General features: G+C 38.3%; 1 protein-coding gene across 9 annotated transcripts in view; it reads right to left on the bottom strand.

Moving 5' to 3' along the window:
• phldb1a (pleckstrin homology-like domain, family B, member 1a) overlaps window positions 1-11,313 on the bottom strand; it is a 64,024-nt gene extending 52,711 nt beyond the window's left edge. For 6 of the 9 annotated variants that reach the window (XM_038289109.1, XM_038289115.1, XM_038289113.1 and 3 more), the window contains exons 1-2: window positions 3,632-3,784; window positions 798-896 (exon numbers count right to left, since the gene is read on the bottom strand). In XM_038289109.1, the coding sequence (XP_038145037.1) occupies window positions 798-896; window positions 3,632-3,652 (120 nt within the window). In that variant the 5' untranslated portion in view covers window positions 3,653-3,784. Of the gene's footprint in view, window positions 1-797; window positions 897-3,631; window positions 3,789-11,152 lie in introns of those variants that run through there. The other 3 variants (XM_038289111.1, XM_038289110.1, XM_038289114.1) reach the window with 3 other exon arrangements.
• Between the last annotated feature and the right edge of the window lie 7,047 nt (window positions 11,314-18,360).

The following is an 18,360-nucleotide window of genomic DNA, read 5'->3' as shown; positions in this document are numbered from 1 at the left end:
AAAGGGCAGTGTCGAAAACTGCGACACAATGCAGCTCATTCACCACATTACAATTCATCTTAAACTGGTTTCTTGCAGATGTCAATGAGTGCAATGAGTTCCAAACGTTTCCGAAGAAACCAAACTGCAATCCTATAGTCAGAGATGGCAAAAGTACTCACTTTCCGTACTTGAGTAACGCCACCGCCATCAAGCTGCAATGATTTGCCGCGAATGAATACCGCCGAATCTGTCGATTCATCTTGTAGTGGAATGTGAATTTGGTATTGATGACTTGAAAAATAATAACGGTAACTCCATTGAAATGATTCAAAACTAAAGTAATGAGCCAATTTTTTAAAATGTAAGGAGTAGAAAGTACAGATATTTGTGTTAAAATGTAAGGAGTAGAAGTAAAAAGTCGCCATAAAAATAAGTAGTAAAGTAAAGTAGAAATATCAGAAAAATCTACTTGAGTACAGTAACGAAGTATTTGTACTTCGTTACGTCCCATCTCTGCCTATAGTACACCTTTGGGGTATTCCTACCATAAAGGAAGAGTCAAATCTGCAGGGACTTGTGCTGCTATCATATCTGTGAGTAGCAAAATCTCTTGGGAACTTTCCTAACAACGTTTTGAATCTATGCCATGAATTAAGAACATTCTGATAAACTTGTAGGTAAGAGTATAATGTAGTTGTTCAAATACAAATCAGAGCATGCAGGGCTAAACAGTGCTACAAATGATTAGCAGGATCAGTGCAGGAGCTGCTGGTAATCATGTCACCTGTTCTGCCAAATCTGAAAGAAAAACTCACCTGTAAGACCTGATGGGTCTGACGCTCGTGTTCCACTCTATTCCTCCTCATGCGGTCCATGTCGACCGTACTGTCAGAAGAGTCTGACACGTGTAGATCCTAAAACACACACACAGTCATACACACACAATGTTTCAGGCCATGAATGGAGCGCTGGGAATACTGCTGAACTACAATAGGAACAGTGCTTTCCTTAGAAACCCTTCTGCCCCACTTTTACACCCATGTGACCAAACCACTACAGTGAGGAATTGTTTCTCCAGAACTATGAACAAAACCACATTGATTCTCAAATCCATTTAGGTCCAAATCCTAAAAGATTTTAAACTTTGAAGATGACACACATGGATATTGTAAAATTGACAAAATATGTGTTTTATACATCCCAGAAGGAAGGAGCTCTACAGGTCCCATATCCCTAGAACTACAGATCAGTGCTTCTCTGGTCGCGTTGACTCACTGTGACTCAGATATCGCCACAGGATGTCTGTAGACAGATGCAGAAGATTAGATTCAACTGTCTGCTCATCGGACGGGAGAGAAACCCATAGCGGGCGAGAGCACAGCTGGGCACATACGCAGCCCAGATGACACATGTGTTTTTGATAAACGCCTTCATCCTTTTCACCAACTATCACTAACATCTCTGCATCCCAAGACACATAAACTACACGCAACCGCCTGCAGCCTTCTGTTTGTTATGTCTATGAACACGGAAAGCTGGCTGTGTTATTCTCTACTATTTACATCACAGGGAAACAATTCATTTGCCTCCTTGTACAATCAGAACTGTTGGTGCTTGTTACTAAGATTGCATTTTATGACCTGAAGTAAAGCAGAAAGTAACTGTTTAGTGGACATCAAAAGTTTGATGCTAATTTATTTATTTTTTCTAAAAATAAAACCCTGAATCAAAACATTAAGTGCTATAGCAGCGACTTTTTTAAGTGGGGCAACCAGGGGGCACTAGGGGGAGCGGCCTAGTGGGTGGGGCATTGCGCTTGGAATCCAGAGGTTCTGAGTTCAAGCCCCACTCCCACAGACTGCCACAATAGCCGGCATAGAAAATAGGGAGAAAGATAAATAATCATAAAATGTTCCTAAAATATATTTTTTATCATTATTACCAAGGAGGTTACATAAAACATATCTAAAACATAGCCTCCAAGGAGGTTATAAATATATATATATATATATATATATATATATATATATATATATATATATATATATATATATATATATATATATATATATATATATATATATATATATATATATATATATATATATATATATATATATATATATATATATAAGCATGTAATCTTAAATAGGAAAAAAATGGACTTTAGGCAGGTTATTTCATCATTTCATCAACAAATAGCATGTTTTATATCCTGTGTACTATTATTCCTGGTAACAATACACTGATGATTAGATCGATGATTATTATTATTTCAATAATCCAATATTCAGTGCTAGTGTAAAGACTAGGGTACAATTAAGGCATTGTCTTGTATCTAAACTGAGAGCTCAGACCCAAAGTGCATCATTAAACTCTGGATGAGCTGCAGAGATCAGTGACTCATTCGTCAGAATCTGCTGGCTGTTGTGGAGGGGTTGTAGAAAGAATGCTTGAAGAACATATCTTGTTTTCTGCTTACCACCAAGTGCTCAAATCAGATGTCACTAAAGTGGTAAAATGGTAAAACTCTATGAGATTTTCTTAGCGTACTATTCCCACAGAGAAGCACGGTGGTGGCAGCATCATGCTTTTCTTCAATAGGGACAAATAGAATTGGTAAGAGTGGATAGGAAGAGAGATCATGTAAAGATAGGAAGAAAAACTATTAGAGGCTGCAAAATGTATAATTACCTCCCACTTGAGAAATAAGACATAATTTGTAGTTCTATCACATAAAAAATGCCAATAAAATGCATAAAGATTCCTGATTGTAAGGTTTTGCTACATTTAAGAGTAGAGAAGTCCCTAAAAGAGAGTTTCTTATAAGAGGATTCATTCTGTAACAATAAACTCTCTGTACTATTGCAAGCCATGTGAAATACATCATCAGATTATTCAGGGACTCCATGATTGACACAGAGCTGGTGCTTCAGATCTAAATGAGTTGTCATCCTTCATCAATTAGAGTTTCTGAAAAAAAACAGCCAGAAGCCCTCCACAACTTCCGCGATCTAACATTAGTCTGGGCTGTGTGAGACAACATGGCGTTCAGCTGGCGTCTGATGTCACCCCAGACAAAGCTGCCGGCTGAAACCACACGCTTCCTACAATCCTGTTCAGTGTGTGAGTCCCACAGGACCCGGGGGACACGGAGAACAGAGCGTTCCTTCTGCTCGTCCTGACACTGGAGCCCTGACGCCTCCTCTGTCAGTGCGGTGCCTGTCAACACCGGCCCCGTTTGAGACACGCACTCAGACACAGGACCAGAGAGTGGGCAGGGTAATGTGTCCCCAGTCTGCCTGACTCACACACACATGCACACATGCACACAGCTGCTGCCACAAAACTCAGAGATACAACGTACACACCCAGGCCAGAGAGCTGTCTTAATGCAGGAAAATGCCGGGCCTTTAACTGTAACCCGTCATTATGGGGGCAGTTATGCCCTTCAGAGCTACCACGAGCTTCTGAAAATAGATACTGCCAGCTACACAGTCTGGGCTGCTACTTTTAAAGACCTCTGCTGGGTTCAAGAGCTGACAAAACAGAGGTTGCAGCATTTAAATGTTATCCAGTAAAATAAAAAAAGAGCTATTTTCCTCAGCATAGAGGCAATTAAAAGTAAGCTGCAGATGGTGTTACTCACCAAACAGGCATGTCTTACCATCTCTTTACTGTAACAGAGTGTAGACAGCAGGTAGATCCATAGGTAAGCTTGAAGAAAATTGATTTCCAAAGCACTCTCCTCATTATTCTGTATGTCTTACTCCTTGGGCTTTTTTTTTTCATTCACTTTAAGTTTCTCTGCTCTTTCCCTCCTCCCAGCCCACTCTCCTCCCCATCCCGGTGCAGAATTACATCCTATCACAGCTACATGCAGCTGGGGGGGGTTGTTTATCAGCCCTTCCTTCTGAAAACATTCTCACATTTCCTGTTTATTGATTCCCTTTCTGCATTTGGTAGAAAAAACCTTTAAATTAATAAGACAGAGTTTGAATGCAATCACACTTTTCTTCTTTTTTTCTTTTTTATCTGCCCAAAAGGTCTGGCAGGTGTTACCAGGCTGATCCATGAAGGAAGCAACAAGTGGAGCATAGGTGTGAGTTCCTCCTCTGACTGTTCTGGGAAGGAGTTGCACAATAGTGTAAAATGAACAGGCCAACTAAACTAAAATTGAATAAAATGAGGCTACTGTTCTTAAAACATCTGTGATGATGGAGAAGAGGACAACTATGTTCCACAGGAAGTGAGCAAAAACATGTGAGCATCTCCTCAGATGTCCCTCAGGAACATTATTTGGCCCCACTGACAAACAGAAAAAGTGGACAAGAGTGGGAGAAAAGTTCCACTATTGATCTCTGAATGCTTTTCCCATGGCTTGGTGTGGAGGAGATGGAGGAAATGAAGTAGATGATGACTCACTGAGGAAAATCAAAGCAAAACAAACACAAGCAGCTAAGAAACAAGCTGGTCTGCAGACTCTTAAAGTCACAGGAGGATGAGCCTCCTCTCTGCAAAAACCAGATGTTGCATTTTAACCACCAACACAGCTGTAACCAGGGGTGGGTAGAGAACCCAAACAACGTACTCAAGTGAGAGTTAAAATACTTCAACATATTTTTACTCTAGTAAAAGTAAAACAAAGTCATCCAATGAGTTACCAAAGTAAGAACATATAATATTTAAAAACATGACATAAACACAGACTAGAATGTACTGTAAGGCTACATTTTCAAATTCTAGTTATAGTAAAGGTTCCAATAACATAATCAGAAAAATTTTAATCGAAAAATTACAATTCCAGGCAACAGGAACGCTTTCCAAAACCTTTTTTTAAAACGTAAAACTTAGGAAAAATCCTCCTCGAGTGACAATATTTACTCCTTGTTTTAAATTAGCTTGACCTCTGAATGTCATGGTGAAGTCACTTTGTGCTGTTTATCTTGTCTGAAGCGCTTCTTTTGTTTAAAAACACCTGTTTGTTATTCAGTTTAGTTACTCACAATGGATAGAGTAGCCACACATTTTACTCAAGTAAGAGTATTCATAACTTATTACGACTGTCTCGAAAAAAGTATTGAGTAGTAAAGCTACTTTTAAAAGTACATTTTTGTCAAAAAATAATTGAAGTAACTGTAACAGAGTAAAGGCAACTAAGGACTATCCCCCTCTGCCTGTAAACTATATGAATATGTTTATTTTTATGTATGTATGTGTAACAGCAGTATAGTCTACCATTAGAGACATTATTAAGAATGATCTTATGCACACTTATGAAATCTAACTCATGTGGTTATTTGAACATGAGAGAAATTCAAATATTTGTATGGAAGGTTTCTGCTAGTTTATCTGAGTAATTTTCTATATTTTTAAGTAGATCTCTTCTTTTCCAACCTACCCTCCATATATATTAGGGAGCTAAATTGGAGCTTTAAAGTTTGTCCAAAACAATAAGTTGAAAAAAAAATGTAAAAAGTGTTTTGATGATAGAGGGTCTCATTAACAGAGAAAACATTTAATATATTTCTATATACATATTAACATCTGTCCATTGAAAGTAAGGGGACTACAACTGTATTTCAGCAGATCTAAATGAGTCCTTTATAGACCAATGCTTTTTTAGCTATCAAACCTACTTTAATGATTACTTACATGTCAAAACTTTTGGATGACATAAATCCACACAAACTTATCAACCTTTTGATTCTCTTTTGAATATTGGACACAGCAAATGGAAATAAAGCTAAGTTATCTAATTCATTTAAATGAGGTCTTTAGATTAATAAAGCTTTGCCAGATTTCTTCCTAGCCTAGAGCCTCTTGATTTTGACATCAGTTCTGCTGATCTTCTGATCTTTACAACCAATGGAATAACACCAAAATATTCATCTGTAATATTTTAAGCACAAAAGCAAGGCCATCAAAAACCCCAGAGAGTCCAGGAAGACAAAAGATGATGGGCAAAACACTGGTTGACCATAAATCTTGACATGTCTTTATGTATGATCTCTTCTTATGACAAAATGGGAAGCAATTCCAGTTGTCTGTGAAAACAGAAATAGTCGCTGAATCAAAATATAAATGTGTTTGATCATACATAATGTGAGACATCAGGCAGTTTCTTGTGATCATAACAACCACGTTATGTTAGACCAGAACTTTCTGGATCACACTGTTACGCTTTGGTATATAAATCATAGTTAGCGCTGCTTGCTGCTTTTAGTTTCCCACCATCTTTAACTCAAGTTGTTCTTTAAATTGTCTCCTATCTCCTGTCTCTGTCAAAATAAAAATGTCTAAATAGTTTAACCTACAGCCACTAAACATTTCCATTTAAAAAGCTTTAAGTATTTCCCTTAGTGTCCACAAAGATCCAGCATTGCAGGATTTTTTGGGGAAGACTTCTGATCCCCCTGCAACAACAGTATCTTTGTACAGCAAGAAGCACGAATTTTGGCTTTGAGGGAAGCAAAGCCCAGCGCTGAGAAAGGAGGATGTTACACAGCTTATTTATAACTTTAGTAAAAACTGCAGGCAAATCATCTAGACCACTAATTCCTACAGTTGGGGTCATGACCCCACTTGGGGTCCTTCATTAACGAGTATGGGGTCTTGAGATCCACAGCAGAAATTTAAGAAAACAATCAATACAAGTTAAAGTGTTTAAAGATTTAAAATCATATTTAAAAATGGAAAAGGCCAACTTCTTTGGTTGTTGATGTGGTTTGTAAGATTATTATGGTTAATTGACTTTGTAAAAATGTTTGTATAGTTAACCAATGGGTTGTGTCATGAGTTGGATCCAGTACAATTTTGTGGTCCAAAGCAGAAAAAGTTTGGGAACCTCAGATCTGGACAACTGCAGAGGTGGTTTTAGAGCATAATGTTTCTCAGATTAACTAATCTTTTCTTTACCTTGGAAGTTATGTGAATTCATACAGAACAAAACATCAACCAAAACTAGGAGATGCCAGGGAGAAACATACATGAGGCCTGAAGAGGATCCGGCAGTGGGAGAAAACTATGAATGGAGTGATTAGCTAACTGGGAGCAGGTGTGGACTGAAGGAGCTAAAAGGGGAAAAGAGAGGGGCAATAAGGAGTATAAACTAAAACTGGAAAAGAACTTAAATAAAGCAAAAGGGAAATAAGACCACGACTAAAAAAAATAAAGAATGACCGAGGGGAAAGCTAGAAGATAGGGGACTGGAAATAACTGAAAAACCACAAAACAGGAATAGTAAAACTAATAAGTCATTCAAAATAGTTCAAACTCGGCCAATAATGTTCTGGTATCTTTTAAAAATACAACTAAAATAAGAATGATTTTGAAAATGTTGCCAAACCAAAACCTGAAAAACCATAAAAGCTCAGGCCTTGTTGGACCATTTTTTTTCAACAACGTTAATTCTCAATACATCTTCTCTTAGAGTTCTATTGATCTTAACTTTTTGTAATGTTTACATACATTTTGTTCAGAGCTAAACAGCTTGTTTCTGTCTGCAGTTGTTGCTTATGTCAACTTCACTTAGGCAAGATAAAGATCCAAGGTGAAAACCCTTGGAATGTAAGAATTTTCCTGGGGAAGGATGCCTTTACACCAACATTTTAAGCATTTTCTAATTTCTTGCATTTTATTTAAATGCAAACTCATTTAAAAAGTTTTGAATTGGAACTGGACTTTTCAGAAACCAACTGGTCGGTAGATTTGTTGGATCTATCATTTCGTTTAACCTGTAGTTACATTAGATGGGGATTTCCCAGATCATTGTACATTTTACGGTCCTCAGGAAAAAAAATGCATCAGTTCTCAGGTTGTAGGAATAGACTTATAAGCTCTTCTGTCTCAGACAGGTCTCAGTCTTGACAGCAGATATTTGAGTTTAACAAAGCTACGTCTTTGCCTCCATTTCAATTGATTCAGTGCAGGTCTAATTGGATTGGGCAGGCTTGGACAGCTATGGAGGACAATGATGGTAAAACATGGATGATTTAAAATTGATATTTTAATCTTTCTATGACCCAAAATAAAGTCTCAAGGTGTTTTTAGTCAAGACTGTATTTGTTATACTCAGTATCTGCTGAGTTGGTCAAGCTTTTACAGAATAAAAAAAAATGCTGTCATTTCAAGGACCTGACAACTCAAAGACCTGTTAGCTCCCCTCCTATAGGTTCTGATAACGTATTTCCTTGAAGATGTCCTTAAATGTATGCTTCATTAAAAAGCCACAGTTGGAGAAGACGTATGTAAGACCAGGTGAAAATAATTAACAGGAAAAGGGAAATGATTCACAATTAAGATAAAGAACACCAGGTTCCAGATAATCTGTTGCCTCATAAAAACAGGGACTTCCTTGTCCTACTGAGAAAATTCCTTTCCTAACTAATCCAAATCCTTTCCTTCACACCAACTATGACAGATCCAGGGACGTGGCTAGACCTATTTTAGGGTGGCTGAAGTCATCCCTTCGTTGGTATTAGCCACCCCATAATTATTTTGCGATTTTTATTGTTATTTTTTTATTTATTGATTTTTTTTCCATATAACCCCAAACAATTGCAGTAAAGCACTGAAAACGAGCCACCAAGAAGGCAAGTTAATCTGAAGATAAGTTCCTGTTAGTTTATTTACAAACACAATTATTTATACAATTATTAATATCGTTAGGATATTCATTTCCTTCATTGGCTCCGCGTCCAGCGTCACGTCACGTGGTACACGGCCATCAACTGGACCATAGCAGCTGTGCAGTGCAGCAACAGCGCGCCCTTTGAATCTCCACACAGTCATCGAGCTTGATTAGGAAAGTTATGGTTGCGTGCAGATACATACGGTGAGTTTGCCATTTGATGTCAGCGGTTTACATTTTCTTCACTTTACCTGGAGTGAGGAAAGAGACAATATAGGCCTAATAGCTTGTCTGATTCAGTAGGAATTACGTTACCATGGTGAACAAAGTCAGTGGTGTGGGAAAACACGATGTTGTTGTAGCCTACTAGCATCATTATAATAGTTTTGTCACAGGAGCAGTGATGGGCAGTAGCGCCGCTACATGTAGCGAAGCTATTAGTTTAACTACATTTTCAAGTAGCTTGACCGTAGCGTCGCTGCTTTATTTATCAAGTAACTTTCCTGTAGCGACGTTATTGTTTTGATCAAGTAGCGACGTAGCGTCCACAAACGCTACAAAATCCAGGGCAAAACTAAGAAATGAAACCAGGTTTTCTATTTCTAAACAACAATCAGCCACAAAACTACTGTAAATAGCAGTTTCAGCTGACGCTTTATAAGTGGCGTAGTAGCACAGGCACACTCCGTAGGGTTAAACAAGCGCACCTTTTCCGAGGCTGTCGTTCTATTGGCTGGAAAGGTTGCTAGGCAACGATCCAACTGCAGTCTGAGAGAGCAAAACAAATCCGCAAGCAGAGCGTAACTGAGACCCGTGCAGAGCGGAGATGGAGGCAAGCGAGAGGAAAAAATATCTGTGATAATATAGAAAATATCTGTTTAAATCTGAGAGAAGAAACAAAGATTTTTGAGAGAAGAGAAAATATTTGAGAGAGAGCGCATGTTTTGAGTGTGAGCATTATAAGTTTTGAGTGCAAGAAGATGAAATTCTTTTCTCTAATTGAAGTTATGTGCTCTTGCATTATGGCAGGATAATTCTCCCATATCTATGTGCCACCAGTCTGATAGGGCGACACTGTGTGATATGGTAGTGCTTCCTTGGGTTGACTATAGTTCTAAGTTGTACGTTTCATATACTGTTGATTTTGTGTTTTCATTAATACATTGTACTTAAAAATACTTCCTTTATTTGCATTAAAACTTTGTCAGACTGATGTGAAAAAGTCTCAAGGATATCCTTCTTTGCAATGATGCTATTGCCTATTGCCTACTGTCCATTTATGCAACTTGTATTTTGTGGTTAAACTTTAGATTAAGCAGAAATCTATCAAAGATAATGCTGCATTTATTGTTAAGTTCCTCACATATATGTGTTTCTCTCTGTGCCAGGTGTAGAGAAAGACATGCCAAAGTCCAGGTCACACACACACACCAAGCACACACACAGAAACAGGGTTATTGCAAAGCAGACAGGGGTTCCTGACAGGTTGTGGGTGCAGGGGAGATGGGGAAAGATGAATGGCCAGGTTAAGGGTTTATGAAGATGTTGGGAGTCTGTTGGTTAGACAACTGTCTTCTGTAGAAGGTTTCCATTATGATGAGTGGCGAACCACTTGCCTTCTTCCATTTATGCAGTAATGCATGGCACCTACCATTTACTCTTTGTAATTTAGCACATTTTAACTGGTGTAGTTTAGTTGGTGAAGTAGCATTAGTGAGGGAAGTGTTTCCCAGGTATGTTGCTCTTAAAATAATGAATTTATAGACAGCGCCTTAGAAAGTGCACTGAAAAAATTTCTTACCTAGGGGCTAAGCCACCCATGTCTCTCAAACCTAGTGACGGCCCTGGACAGATCCAAACATGGCCTTTGCTCCACTGTTGACCTGAACCTAAATGCCAATAGTTGAAGCTTTGCACAGTCACTGGTGGAATGCTGCATAGGAGGTTGAACTCAGGACAAGACAGCCCATCCAGATGAGGGACCAGATTTACAGCTGGATCGCAGATGTCTGTGAGGAGTTCAAGAGCACTAATGAGATGGAGCTCAGTAAAAAAAAAAGATCCTGTAAGGTAACCTTTTAAAGGTGGCAGACGACCTAATGCTGGGAATGTTTGCTTTCCAGCAGGACAACAGGGATTTCATTATTTAGATTAAAGCATATTAATGGGTTTCCAATAAATGCCTCTGGCACATGTGCACCTTGCGCTCCCTTCAGAGAAATACTTCATCACCCGTCTATCCCATCAAAGCACATTACTAGACTCCTAAACCCCAAAGGCGGCCAGATCTCTCACACAAATAAAAGTCCCCATTCACAAAGCCAGCTGGGTTTGACTCCTAATCTGTCTAAAACCACACGACTCCCCCCTGCCCCCCAAACATCACAGAAAAAGTATGAATGAATCTGGTAATGACAAAGATGAATGACTCCACATAACATTAAAATGCATTAAAGCAGTGAGGATAAACATAACCATGGCAGGAAATATTTTTAACATTTACAGCATTAAAGCCCATATTTTTTTATCTTTAATTACCTTTAATTTATTTGGCTGATAAAGTTTCTTCCCCGAAGAAGGATTGGATCCAAGGTTTAAAGACACGAATCAGGGCGTTATTCCAAACACTTCATGTGAAAAGTCCCCCAGTCGTCTCAGGGATTAAACATGCTGTTCCCTCTTAGCTGCTGCTCACACTCTTTCAAAGTGAATGTTTTAGTGCGCCTCCACATAACTTTCTGCCAGGGCCATCCCTCTTTCCATCCTTTCTCGTCCTACTTATTGTTTTTTTTTCTACTTACTTTCCTACTATTCTTACAGAATAAAGCTTAAACTGACCAAAACTATTGTTAAACAATCCTGATTTTGAAAAAAAAAGTATCACACATTCATAGAAAAAGATTTGCTTATATTTTATGTGTTGTTTTTTTGTTTGTTTTTGTTTTGTTTTTATCCCCAAAAGTGAAATATGTGCCTAAATGTGACAGAAATACCATGAAATTACCAACATTTTATCCCACCACAAACTGCAGGGAAGAAAACACAGGATGGGTAAATTTGAGAGTCACCGCAGTGACTGGAGGTTGGGTTCACTGGTGAATTTAGGGCTGGAATTTTTAGCCTGGATGTGGGTGTTGGACACGTCGTCAAGGCTCGGGGGTAATTGGTTCAGCCTGTCTGGGTTGAGTTCAGACTTGTTGCGTCATGCTCCTTATTTTGCCACTGATAAAAAAAGAAAAACAGACAAAACAATAAAGCTACAAGTCTCTGGGTTGCAGTGGAAAAAAATCTGTTAAATTAATTCTTCTGTAACTCAGCCTCTAAAAATTCAGATTCATGAAAAGGTTTGGCACATATGATGGTATAAAACACTGAACTAGTTTTCTCATTGAGGTTATTTGAGATGTTACAAGCATTTAGACAGTAGGTTCTCTTTAATGTGAAACAGTCAACACCTAGTGGCAAACCATTTGACCTGCAACTTTTACTTAGACCGTGGCTACTGTTCAATAAATTATACTTCTTTTTAGTTAAGAGTAATTTTCATTTGAATGTGCTTTACCGGAGACATCCATGTTTGTAAGAGAACACTACTGCCACCTGGTTTGTGACGTCACGGTGCAGTGTCGGCTGTTGAAGGGAAGTTAAGTCCCAGTGCTGTATCTGGTGTTTGTCACTACGCGCTATTATCCAAGTCATCTTGAAAACATTCTTCTTTGAAATATTGGCTACATATCACATTTTTTTTCTCTGGCCAGAAGTTCAATAGTAAATCCTCCCTCTTCAAGTTGGCAATCAAACAATTAACCCGTCTGTGGAGGATCATGACTTTTAAGACTACCGGTAGGCTTAAAACTTTGCTTTTTGATAAAGCTTGTAGTTAGAGTGGCTCAGGTTATTCTGAGCTATCTCTATAGTTATGCTGCTATAGGCTTAGACTTCTGGAGGACATAGGGACCCCTATTTCATCATTCTGCTTCATTCTATCTCTATTCTCCCACTCTGCAGAATCTGCTAGTTCAATCTCTAATGTTATGCTCTCTCTGCTTTTTCTCATAGTAGCTTTGCCTCATCTGTTCCTGTTTGGCTGTGACACCATCCTGCTATCAACACCTTTGTTTATAAATGTTGGAGATCGGCCTGTTTTCTAGTGTAGTCCTGTTTCTCTGACCGTGACTAGCTGGATGTGTTCTCTTCATCCTCTGACACGGGAGCTGGCTCGGAGCTTGTCTGCCTGGCTGTGTGTTTCCTGGACGGGGCCGCCTTTTACAGCTGCTTTTTGTATCTCTGCTTCTGTCTTCTTGAACCCCAGTCGGCCTCGGCAGATGGCCGCTCACACTGAGCCTGGTTCTGCTGGAGGTTTCTTCCTGTTAAAAGGGAGTTTTTCCTCTCCACTGTCGCTACAAGCATGCTTAGGCCCCGTCCACACGAAGTCAAAACGAACACGAAACGCTAATATTTTTCAGAACGTTTGTCGTAAAGACGGAGACGTAAAATAAATGTGATCATCCACACGAATGCATGAAAACGCTGCAAAATGTATGCCAGGCCTGTAAGTGGCGCTGTGGTACCAAAGCAAAAATAGGCGACGAAATGTTGGGCATGCGCACTAATATTTATACATGGTTGCCCTGCGGGTCCATTTTCGTGGTTAAGTCAAATTCAGGTGATGAACTATGTCGTCGATATTGCTCTGTTCTTCCTGGAGATATTCCAGAAGAAGAAGATTCTGTTGTAAGCCCGACAGCAGGGTGAGTAGCATGAGCAGCAACCATTCAACACAGTACGGCGCCATTGTTGTTGTGATACTGTGTCGCGCATGCGTGTTTAGAGGCGACGCTATGACGCATGCGTGTAAAAAAAAAAAATGCGGTTAGAGCTTAAAGATGGAAATGCGAAAACGGCGTTTCAGAATCTTCCCACTCTGAAGGCTGAATTAAAAAAAGATCGTTTACAGACCCCCGAAACGCCGGCTTCGTGTGGATGAGAGGCTGGTTTGGTTAAAAATTTGTGCGTTTAGGCCAGGTTTCGGCTTCGTGTGGACGGGGCCTAAGTGTGAGGGATTGCATTTGAGTCAATGAGTCGATGCAATCAACTGGTTTTCCTTAGATAGAAAACTCTGAATCAATTTGACTGTATGATCTGGTTGAACTGTAAAGTGCCTTGAGATGACATGTGTTGTGAATTTGCTCTATATAAATAAACTGAATTGAATTGAAAAGGTGAAATAACAAAAAATTCTTTCACTTTTACCAGATGTATTACAGCATCCGACTGCCATGCACGTGGGTATTGTCAGTTTAACTATAACTCTCTGAATTTCAATGGTGAAGTCCTCTTGTAATCTTAAACAATTGTTGTTGATTGCAGATGTGTCTAGTAGTTCCCATTGATTTTGCTTGTAAAGTGGGGAGAATGGCGCTAGGCTTACCGCACTGTGACGTCACTGCTGGAAGATTTGTCTTCTGCTACTTATTCTTTTTCTTTTCTATTATGACGGATCGCACTCAACTTTAAGGTGCATACCGCCACCGACTGTACATAAGTGTGTAACAACATTACTTTACATCAAAGTCAATTTTTTTAATTTTGCATTCTGTAAATAAATAAATAATGCTTTCCTTCATCTGTGAATATCCTTTATATTTCCTTTAAGACTCCGTTCTTGGCCTGTCCTTCCAACCATCCTTCTCATTTTCTCCCTTTCATGTTCGTACAGTTCATCAGTACATGTTTTACATTTTCTTTTTCTCCATATCCTTCATATTTTTCCTTCTTTTTCCTCCCTATTAAATATAAATTGTCATTTAAATAGGTATGACCCACTTTTAATCTGATCATTAGTGCTTCTTCCCTTCTGTTTCTCTCATTAATGAATCTGTTTAATACTGATTTTTGTACCTTATATAATTTCTCTTCCTTTCTTATCTTCGTTCCACCTCTTTTTCCATTTTTCCATTTCTTAATAAGTGATTTTCCTTCCCTTCCCAAAAGGAATTGTAATTGTTATTATTCCCTCTAAAGCCATTTTTCCTAATATATCTGCTTTTTCCTTGCCTTTTACACCTTCATGTGCTGGGACCCAACATAACCAAATATCAATGCCACCCTATATAATCTAAATAGACTGTGCTGGGCTTCTGATACTAAATCTTTTCTATCATTTCCTTCTCCCTTAATACTTTCTGAAACTGCTTGGGAATCTGTACAGACCACCACCCTGTCTGGTCTAACCTCCTCTATACATTGTAAGCTTAGTATAATTGCTACCATTTCTGCTGACTGGAAAATGTCAGGAGTGAGGTGTTACTATATTTAGGCAAAAATGGCCACACCCGAACTCAATGATCGCATCAAAATTTTATGTTTTTATTTTTTTACTGATTAAAATTCAATAAATCACTGCGAATGAATTAGTTTTAGGTATAGATTATGATCCGTTGATTATTCCTTGCTGGTTGGACTTTTCCTTTAAGAGAGTCATACTTATCTGAGCCTACCCAAATGGTTTAGAATTCCTCTTCTTATTTTGGCATTTATCAATTTTAAATTAATTTGGGAGGTTAATTCAAATTTTATTTTAGAAAGTATGATTCTCATTTTATATATACATAGCAGGTAAATATGAGTGGAAACAGTAATTGTGCCATGTTTTTTGTTGTTGGTTTTTAAGCCTGGGTGCATTAATATGAATCAATCAATGAAAAATTGCTACAACCCACCAATACTTTTTCTCTCCTCTCTTAATTACCTTTCTTACCTTAAGAAATGTGACCTGTTGTAACTAAGAAGAGCAAAAATGTTTGTTTTTGTCAAGTGCAAGAGCAATACAGCATTACACCTTTGGATTGCATTGGGGAACTCTGTTACATGACCTCATCTTTTAGGATTTCTCAGCAAAAACCTTCCAGATTCAATTAGAAACTTTGATGCATATGATTATTTAAACCACTAAAGGTTAAAGGTATTTTACTTTTTTTTTTTCTCTCATCAAGCCTGTTTGAGAGGTCTGTTGGGAAAAGGTGGACAGCAGACTTTCTTCATGTGAAACAGTCGGCCCCTAGTGGTAAACCACAGGAACTGCACTTTAACTTCTAGGGTGACTTAAAAGAGCAGACTGCTGTCTCCCCAAAAAAGCCATGAGATCACTACCTGAGCCTCCACAAATGGATTGAATACCCTCTTCTTATTTTGAAATGTATCTGTTTGAAATTATCCAGGAGCTTGAGTCTTATTTCATTTTACAAAGTAAGATTTGTATTGCAACATAAAGACAGAGGTGTCAAGTAAATAAATACAAATACTTGTTTACCTTACTCAAGTAGAAATGTTGGCTATCCATAATTAACTGGAGTAATCATTTTTCAGTCGACTTTGTGATTTTACTCCTTAAATTTTCATGCAATTATCTGTAATCTACACCTTACTTTTTTAAAAAGTAACCTCATTAATCATTTAATTAGGCTATTATTTGTCATTTTGGGTGGGGAAAACAAACAAAAAAAAACATACAAACTGCACTATCCAGATGAAAAATTATGAGATGATGAGAAGAGTAAGCTTTTACCATTCTGACACCCTATTGGTTAATATGCTTTTCGTCTGACCAGAACTTTAGACAGATCACATTTATGCCCCACTTCAGCATGGATGTAGCAGAGGAAAAAGATCCTAAACAAGTCAAGCAGAATGCCCCAGCCAAACAGCGTAGGCAATTATATTATAAGTCATCATATCCTAGTCATCATGAAACACATTATTCCTCACTAATCCACATATGGGTTCTTTAATCATATATTTCATATATAGTTCTTTAATTTATTATTTCACATAGATATATAATACATATATTCAGATGAAATAGTGTATTCCAATTTATTGAATGTTAACATTTTTATATAACACACAAGCCTTTGTACTTCATGGCATTTTTTCCCCCTTCGCATTACTTTTACTTTAATACTTTAAATAGTAACTACTAATTTTATACTTTAAAGGCTGGAGCTATGCTTCCGCTTCCTCAAAAGTTTTTTTTTTTTTTTTTATACTTTTACTTGAGTAATGATGGTGATTCATTTTGACACCTCTGCATAAAGCATGTATATATTACTAAATTTATCATGCTTTGTTTTTTTTTTGTTTTTTGTTAAAGCAGACTGCATTGATTCAAATCAATTAATAAATAAATGTTACAACCCAATAATACTTTTTCTTTCCTCTCCTGATTACCTTTCCTATTTTGAAAAATTTGATCCTTTAAGTCTTTTAACGCCAAAAATGGCATTAAAATATTTGCATGGTGTTATTGTACTATGCATCTCTTGCAACATTTGATTTACCTCCATAGATTACTAGAGGTCCTCTCAAAATACTGTTTAAGCTATACAGCTCACAATGGGGTGCTTACCTTATACAGGTGCTGGTCATAAAATTAGAATATCATGAAAAAGTAGATTGATTTCAGTAATTCCATTTAAAAAGTGAAACTTGTATATTATATTCATACATTACATACAAACTCATATATTTCAGATGTTTATTTTGTTTAATTTTGATGATTACAAATGACAACAAATGAAAATCTCAAATTCATCATATCAGAAAATTAGAATATTGTGAAAAGGTTCAAAATTGATGGCCCCTGGTGCCACACTCTAATCAGCTAATTAACTCAAACCACCTGCAAAAGCCTTTAAATGGTCTTTCAGTCTAGTTCTATAGGCTACACAATCATGGGGAAGACTGCTGACTTGACAGTTGTCCAAAAGACGACCATCGACACCTTGCACAAGGAGGGCAAGACACAAAAGGTCATCGCTAAAGAGGCTGGCTGTTCACAGAGCTCAGTGTCCAAGCACATTAATAGAGAGGCGAAGGGAAGGAAAAGATGTGGTCGAAAAAAGTGTACAAGCAAGAGAGATAACCGCACCCTGAAGAGGATTGTGAAACAAAACCCATTCAAAAATGTGGGGGAGATTCACAAAGAGTGGACTGCAGCTGGAGTGAGTGCTTCAAGAACCACCACACACAGACGTATGAAAGACATGGGTTTCTGCTGTCGCATTCCTTGTGTCAAGCCACTCTTGAACCACAGACAGCGTCAGAAGCGTCTTGCCTGGGCTAAAGAGAAACAGGACTGGACTGCTGGTGAGTGGTCCAAAGTCATGTTCTCTGATGAAAGTAAATTTTGCATTTCCTTTGGAAATCAAGGTCCCAGAGTCTGGAGGAAAAGAAGAGAGGCACTTCATCCACGTTGCTTGAAGTCCAGTGTAAAGTTTCCACAGTCAGTGATGGTTTGGGGTGCCATGTCATCTGCTGGTGTTGGTCCATTGTGTTTTCTGAGGTCCAGGGTCAACGCAGCCACATACCAGGAAGTTTTAGAGCACTTCATGCTTCCTGCAGCTGACCAACTTTTTGGAGATGCAGATTTCATTTTCCAACAGGACTTGGCACCTGCACACAGTGCCAAAGCTACCAGTACCTGGTTGAAGGACCATGGTATCCCTGTTCTTAATTGGCCAGCAAACTCTCCTGACCTTAACCCCATAGAAAATCTATGGGGTATTGTGAAGAAGAAGATGCAATACACCAGACCCAACAATTCAGAAGAGCTAAAAGCCACTATTAGAGCAACCTGGGCTATCATAACACCTGAGCAGTGCCACAGACTGATCGACTCCATGCCACGCCGCATTGCTGCAGTAATACAGGCCAAAGGAGGCCCAACTAAATACTGAGTGCTGTAC

The sequence above is a fragment of the Cyprinodon tularosa genome, unplaced genomic scaffold (genome assembly GCF_016077235.1).
Source record: "Cyprinodon tularosa strain WSP-4 unplaced genomic scaffold, ASM1607723v1 ctg263, whole genome shotgun sequence".
Classification (NCBI taxonomy): domain Eukaryota; kingdom Metazoa; phylum Chordata; class Actinopteri; order Cyprinodontiformes; family Cyprinodontidae; genus Cyprinodon; species Cyprinodon tularosa.
This window is presented reverse-complemented; position numbering and strand designations above follow the sequence as displayed.